This window comes from Zingiber officinale, chromosome 2A (genome assembly GCF_018446385.1).
Source record: "Zingiber officinale cultivar Zhangliang chromosome 2A, Zo_v1.1, whole genome shotgun sequence".
NCBI lineage: Eukaryota > Viridiplantae > Streptophyta > Magnoliopsida > Zingiberales > Zingiberaceae > Zingiber > Zingiber officinale.
The window spans coordinates 25,712,087-25,738,552 of NC_055988.1; the positions used below are offsets into that span (position 1 = coordinate 25,712,087).

Sequence of the window (26,466 nt, forward strand, 5' to 3'; positions counted from 1 at the left end):
AGCCCTCAACACCCTACAATGCGGACTGACAAAGGAAGAGTTGAACTGGGTAGGACCGCATCAAAACGCGAAAGAGCTATGGGACAAATTGATCGAGCTACACGAAGGAACTAGCGACGCTAAGGTAACAAAACGCGACCTCCTCTTAAATAAGTTATTTAATATTAAAATGCAGGAAGGAGAAACGGCGAGTCAGCTTCACGCGAGGAACAAGGACATCCTCAACAGACTCCACGTAACACCTTGTGGGCATCCATTGTGGATGCCTACAAGATTTCAAAAAATTTATCTAAATTAAAATTAGAATTGCACGAGCAAACTAACGCCGGGACCGAAAAATGTGTAGCCTTGTTTGCAAGTTCATCCAAGGAAAGGACGAAAAACAAGCCTGAGGTTGAGGATGAGTCTAACCAGGACTCTGAAGACGAAAAATACCTGGTGAACCTGGTAAGGAAAATGTTCACTAGGAGGAAGAAGCTAGAAGGACCTTTAAAAGATCAACCCCCCAACCGAACCGAGGAATGTGACCTGCTTCGGATGCAACAAGAAGGGTCACTACAAGAACGAGTGTCCGAGGTTGAAGTGCGACAAGACAAAGACATCCAAGAAAAAAGCTCTCAAAGCAACCTGGGACGACTCTTCTTCAGAAGAATCGAAGGCCGAAGATCAGAAGCACCAGAGCCACCTCGCGCTAATGGCCCTCGAAGCAGAGTCGGTGGACGATTGAAGACGGGTCCGAACCTGAATCGAGCCACGAGTCTGTACTCGTTTCCGAAGGTCCCGACGAGGTAAACTTTAATTTAAAATTATTGCATGTCTAAATAGGAAATTAATTACAATAGAAAATGAAAACAAATTGCTCCTTGAAGAGAATCAAAATCTCAAGAAACAAATCAAAAATCCAAATCCAACTCAAGACCTAACACTTGAGGAGAAAAATTTATCACTAAAAATAGAAATTAATAAATTAAAAATCTCTAAGAAAAATTTACAACAAGATCTAAGAATTTAGATCTAATTTTAAATAATCTTACAACAAAACCGGACTTAGCTACAAGTCAAGTTCAAATAAAACATTTAAATCATTAATAACCCAACACAAACAATCAAGTAAAGTTTGGGTTCCAAAGGCGTGCCTAACCGCGCAAGTAGGACTCAACCAATACTACATACCCAAAGAAAAAATATATTATATAAAATCAAATAAGTCAAATCAAAAACCAAAATATAAACCTAAACCAACAAATTCAAAACCTAAATATTTTAAAAACCACCAAAATTTAGAATATCATCAAGTCAGTTATAATTAAAAAAAGAACAGACATAAACCAAGAACTAAAACTCAAAAATAAAGGCCAATAATACAGGGGGGGCTCCAGAATAGCTGGCACCTCCAAAAATAATATACCCGACAAGGTAACCGAAACTAACCTACCCGACGACAGGGTAATTAGGACTAGTTAGAAAGGGACCTAGTTTAACTTGATCTATGGTAACCGAAGCTTAGTCTATGCATGTCTAGGAAAATATGGCTTCGACCTGGTGCATTTGGCTAAATGAAACTAACCGAAGCTACACTTTATGGATCCAAACCAGTTAGACCAAGGTTTTATATTAAGTTCAGTGAATAGGACTATTTGGAAAACCTCGAAGGCATGGTTACTCTAATGATGTCCAAGTGACTCACCATAGACCAGAAGTTTATCCAGAGAATGTCTATTTGTTGAGCCCAAAGCTAAAACTGAATCTAACACATAGTTAAACCAAACCCTAAAACTGAACTTAACTCATCTCACAAAATTATAAGATTCCCTAATTAAAAATTTAGATCGGGTGAGATGACTAAGGAAGACTAACATAAAATAAAATTAAATTAAATTAAATAAAAATAATATTGAATTGAATTGAATTTGAATTTGAAATAATATTAAAATTAAAATAAATTAAATTAAATTAAATTAAATAAATTTAAATTAAATTAAACAAAATTAAATTAAATTAAAAACAGTTTTAAAAGTTCTTTTAAAAATTATTTTAAATTATTTTAAAATTTTTTAAAATAATTTTAAATTCTTTTAAAAACTTTAAAAATCATTTTAGAAATTCATTTTAAAAAACTTTAAAAATCATTTTAAAAATTCTTTTAAAAACTTTAAAAATTCTTTTAAAAACTTTAAAAATTATTTTAAAAATCTTTTAAAAACTATTTAAAAAATTCTTTTAAACATTTTAAAAATCATTTTAAAAATTCTTTTAAAAACTTTAAAAATTCTTTTAAAAACTTTAAAAATTATTTTTAAAATCTTTTAAAAACTATTTAAAAAATTCTTTTAAACATTTTAAAAATCATTTTAAAAATTTTATAAAAACTTTAAAAATTCTTTTAAAAATTTTTAAAAATCATTTTAAAAATTCTTTTAAAAATTTTAAAAATTCTTATAAAAACTCTTTTAAAAATTCTTTTAAAAACTTTAAAAATCATTTTAAAAATTCTTTTAAAAAAACTTTAAAAATCATTTTAAAAATTTCTTTTAAAAATTATTTTAAAAAAATTCTTTTAAAAACTTTAAAAATCATTTTAAGTATTCTTTTAAAAAATTCTTTAAAAATTTCTTTTAAAAATTATTTTAAAAAAATTCTTTTAAAAACTTTAAAAATCATTTTAAATATTCTTTTAAAAAATTTAAAAATCATTAAAAAATTCTTTTAAAAATTTTTAAAAATCATTTTAAAAACTTTATATTCCTTTTAAAAACTCTTTTAAAAAAATTAAAAATCATTTTAAAAATTCTTTTAAAAATTTTAAAAATTCTTATAAAAACTCTTTTAAAAATTCTTTTAAAAACTTTAAAAATCATTTTAAAAATTCTTTTAAAAAAACTTTAAAAATCATTTTAAAAATTTCTTTTAAAAACTTTAAAAATTATTTTAAAAAAATTCTTTTAAAAAATTTAAAAATCATTTAAAAAATTCTTTTAAAAAAACTTTAAAAAATTATTTTAAAAAAATTTTAAAAATTCTTTTAAAAAAAAAACGAGCGCTCGGACCTCTCTATAAATGCGCTCGGAGTAACCCAGAATAGCATCGATGTCGACATATACCTAAGTCGGAGTAACCCAAAATAGCATCATCGATGCTATTCTGGGTTACTCCTTTGATAATGATTTATTCTGATTTGTTTAATAGACTAGGATTACAAAAACTGTTTTGATTTTATCCTAGAATTTGAAAACACTATTTTTGAAAATAAATTTTGTAATCCTAGTCTATTAAACAAATCAGAATAAATCAATGTCAAAGTCGAGATATACCTAAGTCAATGTCAAGGTCAAAATACAATGATCATAATAGAATGTACATAGTGATGATGAAGTCTATCGAGATGAGGAGGGGGGTGGTCAAGATCCCAAGGAACGTAACATCTCGATCAGCTAAGTGTGACGAGTTCGGGCATCCTCTCGGGAACTGGATAGATCACGTCGAAGGTCGGAGATATCCTATCTCACGTCTCATCTCAAGTCGGAGACCTCCTGACGGAGACGCGTCATGGATAGCTCGAGTCCGGCAACTCGATCGCCTAGAGTACGAGGAGCGGGACAAGGTGCTCGGCCTAGAGGTGGAGGTGGTAAGGGGTCGAAGCGTCCTCGCCGAATAGTGCGACCATAAGCTCATCCTACTCTGCCTCCTCCTGGGCATCTAGGTCTGGCTGGTGTTGTGCCCCCCTCCGCCAAGACAAGACACCCTCATCATTTATATGGACACCTCCTAGAGAGAAGTTCCTAGGTCCTAAGACGTCGAACTCAGTCATGACTCGGATATCGCCTCGGGTGACGTTAATATGTAGGGAGGCGAAATATGCCGTCAAAATATGACAATACGGTATATGAACTCGAGCGCTGGTGGAGACTCCAGTTGAGTGGATAATGGTCTGAAAGATATGTAAACTAATGTCTATGTCTAATCTATGACAAAGGGCATACAATAAAAAGGAATGAAATGGACGCATCATCGCTATGTCGCGAGTGGACAACGGTAAGATGCAGAAGACTAAAACCCTATAGAGTACATAATCGTGAACTCGAAGGATACTGACCTAATACGAGTAAATCGTATCCAAAATAACGTGTGAGTAAGGATCACCAAATGGTAGATCCCTACGAGGATAACACTGAAAAGGACACGTAAATGGTCGTAACTCTAAAAAGTCCTAGATAATTGTAGAAGATAATGTGATATCCGTACCAGCTACCCTAATAGTACAAGTAAGATCATCTACCCTAACTAAATTATTATAAAATTTGGCACATAAACTTATGTTTACTGAACTGGTATAGTAAACAAGGTTCTGTAAATTATAGTGGTTAATGACCTCTACAACTGGAATACAAGAACGCAAGAAAAACTGTCTATCTAAGCACTTAGTCTTAATAGGCATATAAATGATAGACTCAAACCTAATCCTAAGTTCGTCAATAGGGAACCTAGGGTCAACACTAACAGTAGAGGGCCCAGCACTAAATCTAGAACGTTTTCTACATTGTAAAAAAAACTATACTAAGCATAAAAAATAAATGAAATATTTATAGAAAACTTAGGGACGAAAAGGAATTTACTGAGGCATCGTGAATAATATTTTTTAGAAATGACGACCTCGATTGACTCGCAGCCGCGTAATGATCGGAGAAACGAGGAAAATTTTAATTAGCAACCTCGGCGGGTGTGGAGATAATTTTTTGGGTTAAATTCATTATTTTTTAAATATGTATTTTTTATTATAATAATAATTATTATAAAATTCTAAAAATTATAAAATTTTACAAAATATTATAAATTTTAAATATAAATGTAAATTAATATTTGATTATTAAATATGCTTACTATTGATTTTATATTTTATAGTATTGAGTTTATATTTTAATATTTTTTATAAGATAATGCCTATTAAATTTTTCTAAAAAATATTTTAAAAAATAAATAAATTCCAAAATTCAAAATTATAAAATCATTTTAAAAGGTTTTGAATTATTTTTTGAATTTATTTTAAATTTTTATTTTTAAAGAATTTATTTAAAATGTTTAAGAATTAATATTTTCAAATGTTTTTAGATTAAGATACAAAAGAGTATACCCTTTATTGAATAGTACCCATATTTATATACAAACTATAATCTATCTTAGGAACTATAATTAGGCTAATTGACACATTTACCTAATTGACCTATATATATTACCTAATATATAGATACAATATGGTAACAAATAATATATACAAATATGTTAACTATTATATATAATATATTCTGTGTAAGACATCTCTCTCAATTCATCCAACATTTTGCAAAAAATATCATAAATATCTAAAGCTCTCGGTTCCGGGCAACTCAACATCTCCTATCTTAACAATTATCTCACTATGTCTAATATTTTTAAACTTAAATTTCATATATTCTGTCTTTATTCTACTAAGTCACCTTTCCCTTCTCGTATTTCCCACCAAGGTTCTAAATTAACATGGTATCAGAGCAATAAATTCGAAATTAGGGTTTTTTTTCCTTTCCTATCCGCGTACGACAAAGGGCTCCTCTCGCTGCCTCTTCTTCGCCAACACAAACTCCCTCGTTAATATTTCTAAACTTAAATTTTATATATTCTATCTTTATTCTACTAAGCCACCTTTCCCTTCTCGTATTTCCCACCAAGGTTCTAAATTAACATGGTATCAGAGCAATAAATTCGAAATTGGGGTTTTTTTTCCTTTCCTATCCGCGTACGACAAACAGCGCCCCCCCCCCTCCTTCCTCGTTTCTTTGGAGAGACGATCACCCTCGACACTAAAACCACGTGAAGGTCGTTCTTGCCCCCTTCTCTTTCAATTTTCTTCAAGATCTAGGTCATCTTGCTTGGATTTATTACGACGGTAATTGTTACCTCACACTGCCGCTTCCAGCCCTATGAGAAGTCTTCCTGTGCTGCTTCCTTTCCGAGCAACAGCACCTGTTGTGATTTCCTTCGGCGGAAACAAAGAGCGACAAATTGGGGCTTCATTCTTCCTTTGCTTGTCGTCGCCAACTTCCAACCATTAACAGTAGGTTTCTTCTCGGCAACTTGTCCCTGCCGTCAGCTTCCAAAATTGTTCATGATGGTTGTTGCTACCACCAGTTGAAACCCTTGCTCCTCTATTTTCTTTTGCTACCGAATCGAGAAGATCCGAAATTGCCAAAGTGTCAAGCAGAACCCATTTTAGGTCTCTCACACCTTCGGCAGAAATGAGAGTAATATACACTCCTGGTTCATCTTGCTCTACCCATTCTATTTCCTTTTTTTATCACCGCTCCAGGTGTCGGCTCTCCTTCCACGACACAGAGCTGCGACTGTATCAGCCTTATCCCTAGTGACCATCTCAGATAGGGCTGTAAACAAGCCGAGCCGAGCTTTGGGTTGTTCAAGCTTGTTTGATAAGGTTAAACAAGTCGAGCTGAGCCGAGCTTAAAATGAATCAAGCTTTTGAAATGAATGTTCAAGATTTTTTATGAGTTTGAGCTTGTTTAAAGCTTGGCTTGAGCTTGGTTCGTTTAGATGTTATCAAGCTCTCAATTCAAACTTGTTTGATTGTTTGAAACTTTTAGTTATTTGATTGATTATTGAGCTTGATAATTTAAATTTATTTTATTTTATTTTATTGTTTATTTAGCATATTGAAAAGAATTTTATTAATGAATATGGTTCGTGAACATTGTTCACGAACGTTCTTCACGAACATTGTTCACGAATATTCTTCACGAACGTTGTTCACGAACATTATTCACGAACGTTGTTCACGAACGTTAATGAGCTGAACACATATATGTTCAAGTTTGTTTGTTTAGCTTAACGAGTTGTTAAAGCTTGTTTGTTTAATTAATCTTATGTATATTGAACAAACATAAACAAGCTCTTACCAAGCCGAACACCAAGCTTATTCACAAACGTTTGGTTTATTTACAGCCCTAATCTCAGATTCTTCTTTTATTTGACTTGTTTGGGATAAAGTCTTATAACAAAAAATAAGTCTTCTATTGTGACGGATGTGGTGTGATGTCTAAGACCACAGAATATAAGCTAAATGGTTCAAACTATTTGGGAGTAAAACTATTCATCTTTATCTACAAAGTATTGACAAAAATATTCATTTGACTGATGACCCGCCTCAAGATGATTCAAAACAAACTTGGCTTAGAAAGGATGCTCGTTTGTTCCTTCAAATTCGGAATTGTATTGATAGTGAGGTAATTAATTTACTAATTGATTACTTCGAATTTCTATACTCTGGAAAGGGAATTTCTCTCGCATGTATGAAGTTTGCAATATTTTACCGTCTGGAAAAACAAGATTAGCCTCTGATCAATTATTTCATGGCATTTAAGAAGACATACGAGGAGCTTAATATGTTACTGCCCTTTACCCCTAATGTGAAGGTTCAACAACTCCAACGAGAGCAGATGACTATCATGAGATTCCTTCCTTGTCTATCTCCTGAATAATAGTTTTTATCTCTACGGATGAATTTGCCAAGTTCTCAAAATATCATAAATCACTCAAGTCTTCATCTCCCACTGTCACTGCTATTGTTGATTCAGCTAAACAAAATGCATGTCTTCTTTCTTCATCCTCCAAATAGGTCATTGATTCTAGTGGCATAGATCATATAATAGGTAATTCTAGTCTATTTTCTACTTTACAGTCCAAAACTAACACTCCTACTGTTACTTTAATTGATGATCTCTGTCTTGTGTTCATGTGTCTGGTACTATCAATCTTACCCCCTACTTTCTCTATCCTCTATCCTACATTTACCTAGTTTATCCTTTAATTTAGCATCTCTGTTAGTCAACTAACTCGTAATCTTAATTATTGCATCTCATTTTTTCCTAATCATTGCTTATTTCAGGATCTTTTAACGAAGAAGATTATTGGTAAAGGACACGAGTCTGGAGGTCTCTACATTCTTGACACACTGCTCCCAAATTCTTTTGCTTGCTCAAGTGTCACTTTTCCTTTCAAAAATCATTGTAGGTTGGGACATTCATCTCTCCCTTTGCTCAAAAAGTTTTGTCCATCATATGAAACATCACCGTCTTAGTTCAAATCCTAGAGTAAATAAACGTGCTACTATTCCTTTTAAATTAGTTCATTCAATATTTAGGACCTTGTTCTATTTTGTCTAAACTCATTTTAGATATTTCGTTACTTTTGTAGATGACTATTCTCATGTAACTTGGTTATATTTAATGAAAAATCGCTCTGAGTTATTTTCTCTGTTTTGTGTCTTCTGCGCTAGATTAAAACTCAATTCAATACGTCCATCCATACTTGCGAAGTGATAATACCAAGGAATATACGTCCGATTTATTGCAATCTTATACTAGTCAAAATGGCATGCAACCTCTTATACTAATACTCCATCCAAAAATGATGTTGCTTAACGTAAAAACAGACATCTCATTGAGGTTGCACAGGCCCTTTTATACCAAATGAATGTTCCCAGACTTTTTTTTGGACCGATGCAGTTTCTACTGTATGTTTTCTCATTAACCGCAAGTTTTCTCATTAACCGCATGTCATCCATACTGTGATAATGCCAAGGAATATATGTCCGGTTTATTCCAATCTTATATGAGTCAAAATGGCATGCAACCTCTTGTATTAATACTCCATCCCAAAATAATGTTGCTGAACGTAAAAACAGACATCTCATTGAGGCTGCACGGGCGCTTTTATACCAAATGAATGTTCCCAAACTTTTTTTTGGACCAATGCAGTTTCTACCGCATGTTTTCTCATTAACCGCAAGTTTTCTCATTAACTGCATGTCATCCACAGTTCTTCATGGTGAGATCCCTACAAAGTCCTTTTTCCCAATAAGTCGTTTCCGGTTAACCCTAGGATATTTGGTAGCACTTGTTTTGTTCAGGATGTTTATCTACATGTCACTAAATTAGATCGCAAGTCTTTAAAATGTATCTTCCTTGGTTATTCTCATCTTCAAAAAGGTTATAAGTGTTATTGCCCCAGTATTAACAAATATCTTGTCTCAATTGATGTTACCTTCATGGAAGACACATCTTATTTCCCATCGTCACCTACTCCAACTCGTCAAAGGGAGGAATGATTTGTTGATGTATTCTGTCACATCCTCTACACTCGTCCCGGAACTGATTCCTGTCAAGCCACCTATTATTCAAGTTTATTCCAAGCGTCAACCTCATGATTCATGTCTTGCACCTACTACTTCATTATCAGATTCAGATCCAGTCTAAAGTGATGATCTTCCTATTGCATTACGCAAAGGTAAACGTCAATGTACTTATTACTTCTTTTGTTTCTTATAACGGCTAATCATCTTCCTCTTGCTCTTTTATTGCTTCACTCGATTATGTCTCTATTCCTAAAACTGTATGTAAGGTCATATCTTATCCTGGTTAGAAAGATACAATGATAGAGGAGATGAATGCTTTAGATAACAATGACACTTAAGACTTGGTCGATTCTACCTTCAAGGAAACAGGTTATTGGAACAAATGGGTATTTGCAGTTAAAGTCAATCTAGAAGGGTCAATTGCTAAATTAAAAGCACGCCTTGTCGCTAAAGGCTATGCTTGGACCTATAGTGTGGATTATTCTGATACTTTTTCTCCTGTCGCAAAATTAACATCTGTTCGATTGTTTATTTCAATGGTTGATACTCATAATTCTGATATCAACAAGGTTTTCTTCATGGTAATCTTCAAGAGTAAGTGTATATGGAGCAACGTCCTGGGTTTGTTGCTCAGGGGAAGGGGAAGTCAGGGCAAGTTTATCGTCTTTGGAAAGCTTTGTATGGTTTGAAACAAAGTTCTCATGCTTGGTTTAGAAAATTTAGTCAAGTTGTTGCAAAATTAGCCATGATAAAGAGCAAGCATGACCATTCTGTGCTCTATAAGCAATTTGTAGCTGGTATTATTCTATTAGTTGTGTATGTGGATGATATTGTTATCACTGGAAGTGATACTACAGGAATCTCATATCTTAAATCTTTCATGTATACTCAGTTTCATACAAAAGACTTGGGAGTGCTGAAGTATTTCTTAGGTGTTGAGATTATGAGGGGTAAAAAAGGTATATTCAGTAATTGGTATTATTCTATTAGTTGTGTATGTGGATGATATTGTTATCACTGGAAGTGATACTACAGGAATCTCATATCTTAAATCTTTCATGCATACTCAGTTTCATACGAAAGACTTGGGAGTGCTGAAGTATTTCTTAGGTGTTGAGATTATGAGGGGTAAAAAAGGTATATTCAGTAATTGGTATTATTCTATTAGTTGTGTATGTGGATAATATTGTTATCACTGGAAGTGATACTACAGGAATCTCATATCTTAAATCTTTCATGCATGCTCAGTTTCATACAAAAGATTTGGGAGTGATGAAGTATTTTTTAGGTGTTGAGGTTATGAGGGGTAAAAAAAAAAGTTCTCAACTTATTACAAGAAAATTGGGGGAAAGTCTTATAATACTTCAATGACTCAGAACATGCATCTCACAGGAGAAGTTATTTGAACATCCTGAGAGGTATCGAAGGTTGGTTATGAAGTTGAATTTTCTTACTGTAACTCGTTCGAATATTGCATATTTGGTCAGTGTTGTTAGTTGGTTTATATCATCTCCAACCATTCATAATTGGGCATCGTTAAAATGAATTTTGTATTATTTGAAGGAAGCACCCAAACGAGGTATCATAATGTTTTTCGGATGTAGATTAGGCAAGTTCCAAAATGGATAAAAAATCTAATTCAGGTTATTATATCTTTGTTGGAGGAAATTTAGTCTCATGGAAGAGTAAAAAGCAAAATAGTATATCATGATTCAATGCAGAGTCAGAATACATGGCTATGGCACAGTCTGTGTATGAGATAACGTGGATATATCAACTCTTAACTAAAGAAGGACTTAAAATTTTAGTACCAACAAAATTATAGTGTGATAACCAAGCTGCTCTTCATATTGCATTGAATTTTGTATTTCATGAGCGAACTAAGCACATTGAAATTGATTGTCACTTCGTTCGTGAGAAAATTCAACAAAACTTACTACATGATATGTGAAGACTGAAGAACAACTCGGGACATCTTTACAAAAGCTTTAAATGGGGTTTGGGTTAAATATCTTTGTAACAAGTTGGGTATGATTAATATCTATACTTCAACTTGAGGGGAAGCTTGGTTATCAATTAGTCTAATTATAGTTTCCTAAGATAGGTTCTAGTTTGTATATAAATATGTCTACTCTTCAATAAAGGGTGTACTCTTTTGTATCTCAAATTAACATAATACAAGCAAAATGATTAAAATGGAGGAGAGCGTCGGATGTTTTATGTGACCGTAAAATATCTCTAAAACTTAAAGAAAAATTCTACAAGACCGCAGTTAGACCTGATATGTTATATGGAGCTGAATGTTGAGCTATGACTCGAGCACATGAGCAGAAGATGAGAGTTGCAGAGATGTGGATGTTAAAGTGGATGTATAAATATACGAGAATAGGCAGAATAAAAAATGAGAGCATTAGAGAGAGTCGGAGTTGCATATATTGAGGAAAAACTCCGAGAGACACGTTTAAGATGGTATGATCATGTACTTAAACGACCAATAAATGTTCCAGTTAAGCATGTGAAACTATGACAAGCATACATATCAAACGAGGAAGATTAAAAAAGGCTTTAGCAACAATAAAATAAGATAAAATTTATTTAAGTATAGATGATGATATAATAGGAGATAGAGTTCAATGGCGTAAAATGATCCTTATAGCCGACCTCGCCTAGTGGATGAGGTTTGGTTGTTATCGTAATAGGAGATAGAGCTCAATGGGTTCTATTGCATCCAACTGCAAAAAGATCAACTTATTTTAACAGGCCTACATCTAATTGTATTTGACAACCAACAAATCACTAGGAGACAGCATATGGATGGATCTATTTGGAACCTATTTGAGCAATTGTCCTGTTTGAACACATGGAACTATCAGGAAGGCTAAATAGAACATTAGAGGGAAAAAAAACAATACATGCAGAATGAGCTCGTTTAACCACCAACTCCTACGATATTTTATGGACAAAATTCAAGAGGAAAGAAATCATGCTTACAGTAGCCTCAGGATTTCGGATCAGAGCAGAAAGTGCATCTACAAGTTCCCCAAGGTTGTGGGGAGGTATATTTGTAGCCATTCCAACCTAGTTGTTCCAAAATGTAAATTTATTTGTTGTCATTGCTCACAGCTAATATGCTTTTATAAGATAAACGATTCATACAACAAATTTGTGAAATCATAAAATGAGCAAGAGAGTTTGTACAGCGATTCCAGAAGATCCATTTAACAGCAAATTTGGAATACGAGCAGGCAAGAGAGAAGGTTCTTTTTGTGAGCTGTCAAAATTGGGAACAAAGTCAACCTGCAACACAAACAGGGAATAAATAAAAGAACATAACAGAAGAAATCACATATTCTAAAATATATAGAGGGAATTATTAAAACCTACAGTATTCAGGTCCAAATCTGTTAAGAGCATAGCCTCAGCTAGTGCCTGTAAAATGAGTAAAAAATTAAGCAGAAACTTGACACTTCAGTATGGACACTTAGGTGAGGATAGAACAAAGTCAGCTGTGCATGCCCATATAAATTTGACAGCATTTCAACATGTTCAAATCAATATAGAAAATAATAGTACAGCTACACTAATCAACTGGATTGTACAGGTAATCAGACAAGCCAGCTGATTTCCATTGCCATTAGTACGTCCTCATCAAGGACTTATAATAGGCATGTAAACATGCTGAACAATATCAAACTCACGTGTCCAGATAATATCTTAGCAGATTCTTAATTAATTTGCATGCTGAACTATAGCAAACTCACATGTCCAGATAATGTCTCAGCAGATTCTTAATCGACATACTGTTTGTTACTAACACATTTCATTTCAAATTTCTAGTTTCACGTAACTTGATGGACTCTTCGTTCCAAGTTCTGGAGGCCACAGTTGTGGGAATTTGAGATTATATGAACTATCAGGAATGACAATGAATCAAAGATGATATGTACAACATTCGTATGGAAACATAGTTTTAGAATAACAAACCAATTTGGTGGTCGTGCAAGTACTAGAATTAGTCCCCCCAAATGAATGGAACTCACTACTTGTTGACTTATTGGTGTCAATTGAAGGTGAAGTTACTATAATTAATGCTGTAGAAAACCAAAACAATGAGATAGTAGATGAATACAATGTTATAACGCACTTTTATATTTCACCTTACCTACCATTCATGGAAATGGATAAGGTGCAAAGTTTTTGAACCCAAAAGGAGGTATAAGATGTTGATTATTATGTCATAATTGCCATCAATATTGTCATATCACAGAAACAATCTATGTGATTGACAATATATTCCTTTATAAAATTCAATAAGAGCATCAACATCAACTACCCTATCTAAAGATTTTACCTTAAATTTTGGATAGAGTGGCTAAAAAACTTTTGCATCAACTACCCTATCCATTCCTTAAATTTAGATTTAATGAATAGTGATTCTCTAAATTTAGGGAATGAAACATCTACCCTAAAAATAAAATAATATTTCTTTTTAATCTCTCTCCTTCCACTCAATCTTTTCAATCTCTCTCCTTCCACTCATTCCATAAATATAATAATAAAAAAATAAAAGAAAGAGAAGAAAATAATAAAAAATTAAGGATGATGGAAATTTTAGGGTAGTTGATGTAGTGTGTAGTAAAAAGTGATTGTCTAAATTTAATAAAACGAGTCATTTACCCTAAATTTTAGATATAGTAATAAGAAAACTGATGTGGATGCTCTAAGCACGAAACATTCATCACATAATGATATTTGCAGCATGTTGTGTGTGGCAAAATAAGTCTCTTCTGTTCTCAAGGCAAGTTTCTGCTTCCAACCTAGTCTATGTAGGAACCTCTAAAATGTATGTTACTAGCAACATAGAACACACAGCTCAACTGTCATTATCGAACTTGCTTAGAGGGGTCAAGTCATGTGCTGACAGTTGACACCTCTAATGATATATCTAATAGTTGCATAAGAACATCATGCTAACAATATAAGTAATATTTAACATAAACAGATATGAATTTACTGTGCTAGCCAAATAACTGAAACTCATAAAACATGCTTCTAGGGGGAAAAACGAAAAATAAATGGTTAGTTGCTAAAACTAGCATATAGTTTCAAAGTTTTAACGAATCCAACACAAACTTCCATTTTTAGAAAACCTATGCACTTGCTTTCAATTTTGTAATAAAAAGTTTCCATTAATACATTGCACTAACATTTTAAATCATGCATTGATTTAATAATTTCAAGCCTTGTTATGAATTTTTTAAAAATGTATAAAAAAAATATTATTTAAACAATAATAGATTTGTAATAAAAAATTGAAAAAAAAAAAAAAGAATTGTCATGTGATGTTTTGAATTGAAGATGTGATTGAAAGCACATGTATATAGTTGTTAAGAATGTAAATTTGTTGGAATGGTTAAAAACTCCAAAAAAAAATATATTAAAAAATATCCAAAAATAACATCAGAATACTTAATCCATCCACTTGAAAGAACATTGTATCAAAGTAGATTAGGTCCTCAGCCAAACTATTCAGATAGTGAAGAATATTGAACCAAAACAAGGAAGTACAACAATAAGACAGGACTAGTGTGTCAAACAAAAAAGATGTAAAGAAGACCAGATTACAATGTAAAAAAAAATAGCCATCAGTGTTCCAGCAATTTCTTTCTGAAAATTATTAGCATCTATGAGGAAAACATAAATAAGCCAAATAACAATGTCCATAGTAAACAACAATATGACGGTAAATTGATTCTGTTATTAGTGAATGAGCAGGAGAGTTAAATCTGCATGTAATAGCATCTCGGAGAAAAAAATAAAGCTGTTTGAAGTTCGAAATAATTAAAAAAAAAAAGTAATTGTTAGTCATATTTCCCCAATAATAGAAAGAAAAAAATTGCAAGCATTGGGAAATTTTCTTCAGCTGTGTCAAACAAAAAAGATGTAAAGAAGACCAGATTACAATGTAAAAAAAATAACCATCAGTGTTCCAGCAAATTCTTTCTGCAATTATTAGCACCTTTGAGGAAAAAATAAATAAGCCAAATAACAATATGACGGCAAATTGATTCTGCTGTTAGTGAATGAACAGGAGAGTTAAATCTGCATGTAATAGCATCTCAGAGAAAAGAATAAAGCTGTTTGAAGTTCGAAATAATAAAAAAACAAAGTAATTGTTAGTCATATTTCCCCAAAAATAGAAAGAAAAAAATTACAAGCATTGGGAAATTTTCTTCAGCATAAGAATTAACCCTGCATGCTGTAAGCAAGTTCTCCATTAACAAGTATGCGAATGAAAGTCAAAGTATATGTTTCACTTCTGCAGAAGCTTGCAACAGTGAATACAGCTAGTAAATAGTTTGCACCATTGAATACAGATAGAGAGCATAGTTTGCACCATTGAATACAGCCAAAACATAGACTCAGTAATCAATCAAATATAGTACTGAAAGCTCTATGCATATCAAAGTTGGTATGGAATTGTTAGTAGGTTCACTTGATGTATGTGATAACAAAAAAAAAAAAAAATCAAACCTACTTCCAATCTGCACTCTGTATATCTCATTGCAGCAGGAGGATCAGCATTTGCAACAGTGAATACAGCTAGTAAATAGTTTGCACCATTGAATACAGATAGAGAGCATAGTTTGCACCATTGAATACAGCCAAAACATAGACTCAGTAATCAATCAAATATAGTACTGAAAGCTCTATGCATATCAAAGTTGGTATGGAATTGTTAGTAGGTTCACTTGATGTATGTGATAACAAAAAAAAAAAAAAATCAAACCTACTTCCAATCTGCACTCTGTATATCTCATTGCAGCAGGAGGATCAGCATCTATTGACCCAAAGTTACCATGTCCACGAATGAGAGGGCATCTGAGAGAGAAATCCTAAGAAAGATGTAAAAGAATAGTAGGTCGTGATTTAGTATAAGAGAAAACAATGTAGATAAGTGCAAAACAATGTAGATAAGCTTTCAAATTTTTAAAATAGCATGTTGTAGACCAACATAATGTTAAAGACTTGATATTGAATAAATATCTATCTATATATATGTGTGTATACAAAGACTTGATATTGAATAAATATCTATCTATATATGTATATACATATAAATCATAAATAAAAAATTATTGAAACAATCCATGTGCATCTCATAATCTGCATCAATATTTCACTGTGGAAAAACAATAAGAGAAATTAATGAAGATAAGCTTTCAAATTATGACAACAAAAAATGGCATGTTATGTACCAACATAATGTTAAAGATTACATATTGAAGATATAATTCAAAAATCAAAATTTATTCATGTGAAGCATGTAATGGCAATCAATATTTCATTGTGGAAAAAAAATACGAAAATTAGTAATCCAAATCAAAAGTCCTTTTTTAGTAAAAAAAAAATAACAAATTTTTGTTACTTCAACAGTAAAAATTTCTGGAAATTAAGGAGAGCAATAGAAAGTTTTAGAAGCCCCATGACAATGGTAGTGGTAAATTCTTAGCATTAGTGTTTTTGTGTGGTATTAATTATCATAGTCAATAGATCCCTAGCATATACATATTACATTAGAATGAAGAAACAGATAAATTGAATGTAGAAAAAAAACTGCAATTAATGTCCATATGAAATTGTTAATCTTAAGTTTTTGGATAGTAATAGTGCAGGCAAGAAATGGAAAAGATTGGGAGAATACCTGCGCCATTCGAACAAGAGAATTATAAACCGCTGTATCTCCATGGGGATGAAACTTACCTAAAACCTGTAAGAAATAAGTGCCTATGAATGATAAGAACAATTTATTTCTTACAGTTTTTAACCTGTAAAAAATGAGTAGACACATGGGTTGCAGTAGAAAAGAGGAAAAATACTCAATGTAGTAGCAATGTCAAAAATCACAAGTTAGAACTTATCATTAATTGCAAAAAAATAAAGATAAAAAGATAAACAGAAAAAAATGATGTTGTCACCTCTCCGACAACCCTAGCACATTTCTTAAAAGGCTTATGAGACGAAAGACCCAGTTCATGCATTGCATACCTGCAACAATATCAAAATCATAGTAGAATAACAAATAGAAGAGAACAGACTAGATAAACAATCAACCAAAGCTTAGACGTTGTAAGATAATTAAACGAGAAACATTAGAATGGCAGCAAGTTAAACACAAAACTGGTAGCAATGATTACCAACATAAAATGGCGATCAAACCAAATGATTATGCAAAATAAATAAATCAGTTATTCCATCACAGATGATAAACCCATATGCAGATTTGTAGACATATTTTCAAATTGATGTGAGTGTTGATTTGCAAATTGAAACACCAAAATGCAAGACATTTGTTTTTTTTTATTTGGCTCAAGACAACCAAATATTGCATACAAAAAGAGTCATTGGAAAAGCAGTTCAAACAGATAAATTGACAAACAATTTTCACGTATTTTCGTAACTTATTGTTGGATGAGTATCAAGGCACGAGGGAGGGTACCAACGTCATTCTTAAAGAACTAAAAAGCAAAACAGATTCACACAAGAATAAAAGGTACGCAATAAACACATGCAAGAAAGCTCAATAAGTCTACGCACAGTATCCTCCTGTGCACCGGCTTCAAACCATCCCGTACATCCGGCAAAGCACGACCGACCAGCACCGACAGGGCATACGCCATGTACGCCTCTTTGGCCTCCTTGGGGAGCTCTGCAGGGATAACCATTCCTTCCTGGGCGCCACTGTGCTCCTCCACCATCAGCCCACCATTACGGCCACCCCTGTCGCCCACCTCCCCCAACCTCGCCGTAATGGAAGATTCCTCCTCCCGGTCGCTCCCCTTCGAACTCACCCTCCGGACGGCCAGGGTCGACGCGGCGGAGAGAGGATGAAGTTCGACGAAGACGCGGCGGGAAGATGGGAGCGACGCCGAGATGGCGGGGAAGAGGAGCAAGGGGCGACAGCGAGAAAGAAAGATGGAGGAAGAGCCGAGGCGGCGCATGGTGGAGAGAGCCATAGCGAGAGATGGGAGCAATGAAAGCCCTAATCGGCTATATGGAGGGCGGAGGTTTCATTCGGGTTAGAGCGGGAGGAGACGAAGAGGACGGGAATGGAAGGGGTTTTGCTTGTTAGGGTTTTAGTGGATTGGGAGGAGTGATCCCCAAAACCCGTAAAAGGAACGGTGAGGATCGTATGACCGTTGGAAACAACCTTTCGACCGTTTGAAATAAAATAGTATTATTTCATGTGGTATTTTTAAAATTAATTTGAAATATATATATATATATATAATAAGTTAAATAAAAGAATTTATTGGCGTTGAGAGAGCGACCCATTACCCAGTTGTGTCCAGACAACAACCAAACAACAAAACAACTTCACGCTTAGGTGTAGGGAGGTGGCTTGGGGGGCGAGACAATGGCGCCGCAGAGCAGTGCTGCGTCCGGCAAGCTGTACTCATCCCTGAGTGACCGCACCGGCGTTTGCACGCTGATATAGAGTTGCTGCCCCAGGTAGCGTCGCTCCCACAGTTCCGACCTCAGGTTCCAAATGCCGACGTTGTCGAACGTCATCAAGAAAGCCGACCACGACTTGGGAAAAACATGGACGGCGTGCCCACTCACCACGTCGAGCATGTTGTATGTTTTTCTCTTCTCCGGCGACCATTTCCCTGTACCCATCCTGTGTACTCAAGAAGAAGGAGGTCGGCAAATGGTCGACAAGTAGTGATAGTTGTTGAGATAGCGGCTTACCCGACTAAGAAGGAGTAGCCATCCAGGTGGTATGCCTGCACGGCTTTCTCGGAGTTCTCGAAGATTATCTCCACGAATGTCTGGTATTCGATGGTCTTGACGCATGGGAGCAGCTTGATGGGAGCCGAAGCCGTCAGGGGTTCATCGCCGACAGTGTCGTACATGAAGTAGTTGCCGCCGAACCCGAAGTACTCGGCGAGCTTGAGCGGGGTCTCGGTGTCGACGTGGGAGACGCCGTTGAGCGCGTACCGGAGCCTGTCGTCTACGAAATTCCGCGAGCTGGAGAACCTGATGGTGCGGGTGATGTTGATGCTGCCGTGGTGGTAGGAGCCCTGGGGGTTGGGGCGGGCGGCTCTGGCCGTCAGGTTCCACCGGAATGACCGCCACTGGTTAAAGGACCAAGCCCAGTTAGTGGGCGCCTTGGGTAGCACCGACGACGGCGCGGCTAAGGAGCCGGCGTAATGGACAACCGCGGTGGCGGTCAGCACCTTGCGCTTCAAGAACCGGCTGGAGGCCACGATGTAGTAATCCCCTGGGGTCTGGTCGGCCGTCACCAGCACGGAGAAGAAATGGCCGAAGTGGATGTCGAGGGAGTCGTAAAAGTTCTGAATCGTGTGGGATCCGTCCATCTCCACCAGCTCCATGGCATGGCCCTGGAACCGGAAGTTGAGCGAGGTCTTGATGCTCACATTGCAGATCCGGTACCGGTACTCCTTTTCCGGCCTCCATCTCAAACATCGGCGCGCCATCCTTGTCGGGCTTGCCGTTGATGAGGACGCCGGCGGGGAGGCCGATGCTGCTGCCGGAATCGAGGGTCTTCTCGAGGGGCAGTGTGGTCCTTGGTGTACCAGTCGCCGAGGAGGACGGTGTAGTCGTCAGTAGGGGGCTCGAAGGGAACCGGGATGAGGAGGCGGCTGTTAACCCGCAGCCCGCCGAAGCCGCCGGCCGCCTTGTGCATCCCCAACGACGGGAAGTAGAAGAAGCTGCCAATCTGGTCCTTCACCTAGAAATGGTATGTAAAGTTGGTCCCTGGCAAGATCGGGCAGTTGGTTCCCGCCACTTCATCAAACCATGAATTCTTCCTATGCTGAATTCCATTCCTGCCAAAAGAAGAAGAAAAAAATACACAAAAATGTCTCCGACAATCGAAATCAAAATCACATCGAGAAGCAAGGAGTGATCAGTATCCGATCGCATATATAACCAAGTGAAGAGGAGGGCTTTGTTGAGTGATCCTATCCGAAGGTGAGTTGACGGACGCTGGAAAAATGGTGTTCATCCTGATCGGGTGTCGACTGAAGGGGACGTGGATCTCCGCCAAGCTAAGTCTGCCAACAAAAGTTGTTAATGCCGAGCCAGGGAGGGGTTCCCCGGCGATGATCCTCCGACGCTCAAGTCAAGCAACGACAAATGAATGAAAAAGTAGAGAGAAAGGAGCAGCGTGACTGTAGCTACAGTAGTGAATCTATCTCCGTCGAAGCCTGGGGATCCTTATATAGGGCTCCCGGAAGGCGTGTGCACGCTTCTCAAAGTGCGCATATTTTCCGAAGCATATCTGGAAAGGACGTATCAGAAAAGCATGTCTGACGTCATACCTCAACAGCCCGAGCATATCTTTGACGTGACAGTGGAAACTTCCATCGTACGATTCTCTGTCTGACCATGTCGTCGACTGTGCCGCCTGTCAATGACGGTGATCCCTAGGAAGACACCGGAGACACCCAACAACAAAAGCACCACCGCTAGCACAACGCCAGCATCAGCCATCTCTGAGTACGTAATGGATAAAGATTCAAAAAGGAAAACACGCTCTCTTTTTGGAAATGAAAATTGAAAGGGACGAAGTAGTAATTAGCGAGACGCCATGGAAGTTCCCTGCTAGCGTTTATTGAGGAGACGCGAATCTAGTGATCTAGAAAGGGTCGCCCCGAGAGCTTCGAAATGGAGGGGGTGGCCTCGAGGCGTTATATAGCGTGGCGGGTGGAGCTAATTTTGGAGGACAGAATTTGGAGGCTGGGGGAGACGAGGATGGATCCTCTAGTCCACAAATTGTGGACAAGATGATGATCCACTTTTTTAAACCCTTGATTTAGATGATCCCCACCTATTTAAAAATGGAATCTATCCAAATCAAAGGTCCTTATACAAGGGACCATCCCCTGGTCCAGAGGATCCTTACAGTGGGGAGACAACTTTGGTCGCTCATCCGTTTGTCAATTTGATTTAGTCAATGCTAAATTTATACTAACTTTTTGTTTCAGCGTATGCAAATCTAAATGTGCTTATTCTATTTCTAAGAAAAAATATTCTATTTAATGTCTTATCTACAATCAGTTAACTAATGATAGCAGTTTGTTTACGTGAACAAAGGTAAATCACGATCAATCTATAGCTGACTGTGGCTAGAAAGTAGGAATTAACTTGTAGTAGGTAAAATTTAACTAGTTGAACTAAGAATTTTTATTTTGATGGATGGCTTGTCCTATTTCATAGGTTCCTAGTTTAAGAGAATGAAATTTTTGTTTCACTTAATACTGATGGATCCTGTTCGAGAGTCGAGTCGACGAACGCTGGGGAGATGACACTCACGTTGACGGGATGTAGACTGAAGATGATGTGGGCCTCCGACGAGCTAAACCTGCAACCACAAGTCGTTAGTGCCGAGCCGGGGAGGGGTTCTCCGGCGATGGCCCTCCGACGCTCAAGTCAGTCACCACCGGCAAGAGAATGAAGTGGAGAAGAGAAAGGAGCAGCAACGTAACTGTAGCTACAGTGGGAGTGAACATACTTCCGTCGAAGTCTGGGGGTCCTTATATAGAACTCTCGAGAGGCATGTGCACGCTTCCCAAGGTGTGCATGCTTCTCAAGGCATGCACACTTCCCAGAGCATACCTAGAAAGGAGGTGTCAGAAAAGCGTGTCTTACCTCATACCTTGACAGCCCGAGCATATCCCTGCCGTGACAGTGGAAGCTTCCATCGTACGATTCTCTATCTGACCATGCCGCTTGTCGGTGACACTGGTCCCTAGGAAGATATTCCTAACTGCTCCTTTTGTCCGTTATTGGGCCGAGCGGGAGAGTCGCTCGGCCAGTCTGTCGTCCGGGTGTTACCATGGTTGGGTCGAGCGGGAGAGCCACCCAGCCAGTCCACTGTCCGGGCGTATCGTGGTCGGGCCAAGCATCCGCTCGACCAATGGTCTGTTGTCTCCGTCCTGTCGAGCAAGGGAGTCTTGCCTGCTTGGTCAGGGTTGTGTCCATCGTTTAACCGAGCGAGACGGTCGCTCGGGCCTCGTCCTTCCATGCTTGAGCTTTTTGAGCATCGGAAGCTCGGTATTTGGCCAAGCTGTCGAAGTGTCGGATCGACTACTCTTCATGTCAACCGGGAAGGTGGTTCACCCGATCGGACGAGTGCCCAGGACGTTGACCATTTTGATTATGACCCTCCACGTGGCAATGGCCCTCCACGTGGCAATGACCACCTACCAAGCGAGCCCCATCCTTACCACCGGATCACGTGCCTCCTTCTCAAATCTAGTCGAAGGAGGTTGAGAGTCCGACTGACTAGACAAGTAGTCTAGTGATCGATTGACCGATCGGCCAAGGGCTGGTTGCGCCCCGATCGACCCACGTAGGGCTGATCTCCTAGGCTGCTCGGCACCTTGAGGATTTACACTTGGGAAATTTCTCCTTCGGCGTCTTCGGATGGGCGTGACCTGTGCGATCAATAGTGACGTCACCCAAATCTCCTTAGAATTCGTGCAAATCCCGCCATTAAGGTCCAAGCATGCACCCATTAAATGTCTCCCCGTAAGCGAACGCCACGTGGCATTGCCACCATCACCGCACGATTGAAGTGATAGGGGTGATGTGACAATCGACGGTTCAAATTCAACAGCCGGATCTGTACTTTGGATTTTGTGCCCTAGATCGGACGGTTCCGGTCGGCCGATCCCTCTCTTTATAAAGCCACAAAGTTGGCTTTTGCTCGATCGTTGCATCTTTCCCGTGTGTTCCGCGCGATACTGCACGTGTCCAGTGCTCCGACGAATCTCGGCTTCTTCCCCCGGCGATCCCCGTCTATAAGCTCTTCGACCTTGCTTCTGCCTGATTCTTTTTCTTCAGTTGCTTCCTTGCTCCTGCTTTAGCATTTTCCCGCCCGCTTTTTCCGTCTATCTTCCTATTTTTTTATTTTCTGGCGATGGCTAGTTCATCGCGGTCATCCGACCCCACTCCCGATCTCTGGTACAACACCATGGAGACTCGGTTCGATGCGGGCAACGCTGAGAGCCTCACCAACACCATTGACATTCCTCTTGACCACGAAATAGTCTTAGCCTCCCCGTCCGATCGGCCCAATGACCCGCCGACCGGCACTGTCTATTTTTTCCGCGACCAATTCGTGGTCAGTCTGCGCTTCCCAATCCATCCCTTCATAACCGAAGTTTGCAATTATTTTCGTGTCCCTTTGGCGCAACTCGCCCCTAATTCTTTTCGCCTCCTGTGCGGTGTGGTTGCATTGTTCAAAGTGCATGGTATTCCCCTCACACCTCAGGTATTCCACTACTTCTATTACCCCAAGAAGTCCGAGCTGAGCACCTATCTCTTCTAGTCTCGGATCGACTTGGTCTTCTTTGACAAAATGTCATCTTCCAATAAACATTGGAAAGATTACTTTTTCTATATGTGTCTCCCTGAGCGGTCGTGCATCCGGACCAAGTGGCAGGTGTTGGATCGACATATTCGCTAGAGGGGGGTGAATAACAATTTAAAAACTTAAGCGAGTGAATACGCAGTGGAATAAACGAAAAACACAACGCTAACACAAGTTGTTTTACTTGGTTCGGATCCTTTGTCGACTCCTACTCCAAGGCCCGCACTCGGTGAGTGCTTTCGTTAGGTAATTCACTAGCACTACAACAAAAACCCTCATAGACATCAGTGGAACAACAACGGTTTTAAGCAAAAACCGATGTCTTTGAGTATTTTACACCGATTTTTCCAAAAACCGGTGTCTATGAGCACAGATTTTAGCTCATAGACATCGGTTTTTTAGGCGATGTCTATGAGCGCCATTTTTTCCGTTAATAGACATCGAATTTAACCGCGGTTTTTAAAATCCGGTGTTAATAAATCAAAATAAAATATTTTAATATTCCCACAGCCAAAATTTGCAACACTGTGAAGTTCCCTCCAAACCTAAATCTATATCGTGCCCCTTCCTCCGCGCGACCATCTCTCTCGCCTAAACCTAAACCTCCGACCATCTCTCTCAACCTCATCTCCCTCTTCCCCTTCCTAGATCGACGCCCCTTCCTCTCCCGATCAGGATAAAGACACGACGCCCTTGCTTCTCCGTCCAACCACACCGCATCTCCTCCAACTCCTCCCTTTGGGTGAGAAGAGGAGGCCTTCTTCGCATTCCGGTAGTTTTTCCTTCATCATCTCCGGTCCAACATTCACTGCCACTGCTGGAGTCCTTCTTCATATTCCGATAATTTTCCTTTATCCATTGTCGCTAATTTCATCTTCTTGTTCCCTAATCAAATTCAAAAGGCTTCAAGCACACAAAACGAGGAAGAAGACGGAGCACGACCGACAAACGTCCTCATTACACTTCGCACTCGACCAAGTGGAGGATAAAGCTACCGCCATGGTAGCTTCCACTTCTCATCCTCATCTCGCCGGTAACTCCGCTAACCAAGGCCACGGTTACGGAGGAGGAGGAGAAGCGTCCGCGTTGTGAAACCTCGGCCACGTTGCTCGCAGTCTCGCTTGTTTTTTTTGTTGGTCCAGTCGGCGATAAAAGTTTCACCTTCCCCCAATCGAATGCTTTCTCAGTTGCTTCTATCTCTCTTTCCCCAATCAAAAGGGAAAAAATGGTTCTTTTTCATTGTAGTTGCGAGAGGTTGATTTGATGTGAAACCCTAGTCACTTCCATGCTGTTAGGTCGATTTGTGTGAGCGGAGGTATCAGATCCGAGCTCGATATGGGAAACTGCTGCCTTTCGCCGGAGGTTGTCGCCCGGGAGGACATTAAGACCTTCCCCCGTCCCCATCATGACCACGACACCCGCCCACTAGCCAACAAGAACCACCTCCGCCAGAACAGCGGCAGGCACTCCAAGTGAATGGCGACGGTTCTTAGTAGAGACGCCAGGGCGGTGGGCGGGATCGAGGAGAAGTACGTGCTAGATCGGGAGCTCTGTCGCAGGGAGTTTGGAGTCACCTACCTCTGCCTGGACCACTTCACCGAGGAACTGCTCGCCTGCAAGTCGATCTCGAAGAGGAAGCTGCGGACGACGGTTGACGTGGAGGACGTGCCGCGGGAGGTCGCGATAATGCGGCACCTGCCGAGGAACTCCAACATCGTGAACCTGTGGGAGGCGTGCGAGGACGACGGAGTCGTGCATTTGGTCATGGAGCTGTGCGAGGGCAGGGAGCTCTTTGACCGTATTGTGGTGAGGGGCTACTACTTAGAGCGCGCGGCAGCTGTGGTCATGAAGACCATTGTTGAGGATGTCTTCATGATCTGTGAGTTCCTTCCTCAGTTCCTTATGTTGGAATTGGCAGCAACTTGGGCGGAGAAGGGAGGATGTCTTCTCCTGCTCCTCCCTTCTGAGATGGACTGCGAAGCCCTGCATAATGGACATTGATGAAGCCGGAAGAGGCGCCATTTTAGGTACACTTATTTTCTCCTTCATCCCCCATTTCCTCCCTTCTTTCCCACTATGATCACTTGATTTCGCTGCGTATTTCATTGACAAAGAACGATCATCATCTATCAGTTTAGGTCCCATGGTGTATGGCTGCTTGTACTACGCGAAGTCCTACCAGAAGACCCTCACCACTTTGAACTTCGCAGGTCCAAATCATCCTCATCTCCCTACTGCTTGCTGATTTTTTCCCCCTTTGATGAAGTGTCTTCTTTCTAATTAGAAAAGCTTGGACCAGTTGAAGTTTCTGTGTAGGTACGGATGTGGGCACATTGATTTAATCCTGTGATTAGGTTCAGAATAGATAATTAACATACCATTTCTTCCACTGATACTGTCTTTATCTGATTATTTTGTGTTGCTAACAATGTGGTGCAGCCGTGGAACTATCTATGCTAGTGTTGTCTTCTAAAATAGTTCGTGTATTGCCGTTAATGTTGTTCTAAGGAAAGAATTTATCTCACAATTCATTGTTTACTTAACATTTTGTTCCTTGCATTTCGCTAAGTTAGTTTGCTAAAACAAAAGAACACTTCGTAAGAATGTTTTCCTTATTTTCTCCTCCTTGGTAATATTTTAAGAACTATTGGCAATGCACTTATTGAGATTGTTTTCATGTCTAATTTGAATATTTTGATCTCTGAGTGTCTGGAATGAGACAATGGCAGTACTTGAACAAGAAGCAATTTTTGTTCAGTGGAGTTGAGGGAGAGTTTTATTTTTACTGTATTCATCTATTTATTTTAGTCTTAAAGTTCTCCTGGTTAATGAAGTTAGAATGATTAGTTACCATATGAATGCATACTAATGATCTTCATTTTTGTTG

The 26,466-nt window shown here is 38.3% G+C and overlaps 2 protein-coding genes and 1 pseudogene across 2 annotated transcripts in view; 1 reads left to right on the forward strand and 2 right to left on the reverse strand.

Moving 5' to 3' along the window:
- Positions 1-18,300, reverse strand: part of LOC122040963 (DNA gyrase subunit A, chloroplastic/mitochondrial-like) — a 64,986-nt gene extending 46,686 nt beyond the window's left edge. The window contains exons 1-7 of the mRNA XM_042600461.1: positions 17,774-18,300; positions 17,155-17,224; positions 16,881-16,946; positions 15,970-16,071; positions 12,560-12,604; positions 12,374-12,472; positions 12,167-12,253 (exon numbers count right to left, since the gene is read on the reverse strand). Coding sequence (XP_042456395.1) covers positions 12,167-12,253; positions 12,374-12,472; positions 12,560-12,604; positions 15,970-16,071; positions 16,881-16,946; positions 17,155-17,224; positions 17,774-18,192 — 888 coding nt within the window. The 5' untranslated portion in view covers positions 18,193-18,300. The remainder of the gene's footprint in view (positions 1-12,166; positions 12,254-12,373; positions 12,473-12,559; positions 12,605-15,969; positions 16,072-16,880; positions 16,947-17,154; positions 17,225-17,773) is intronic.
- Positions 18,301-18,535: 235 nt separating this feature from the next.
- On the reverse strand, positions 18,536-19,893 carry LOC122039556 (annotated as a pseudogene).
- A 5,162-nt stretch (positions 19,894-25,055) lies between these two features.
- Positions 25,056-25,580, forward strand: LOC122043597 (calcium-dependent protein kinase 16-like). Its single transcript, XM_042604210.1, has one exon. The coding sequence runs from the start codon at positions 25,056-25,058 to the stop codon at positions 25,578-25,580; it is 525 nt and encodes a 174-aa protein (XP_042460144.1).
- Positions 25,581-26,466: the final 886 nt, after the last annotated feature.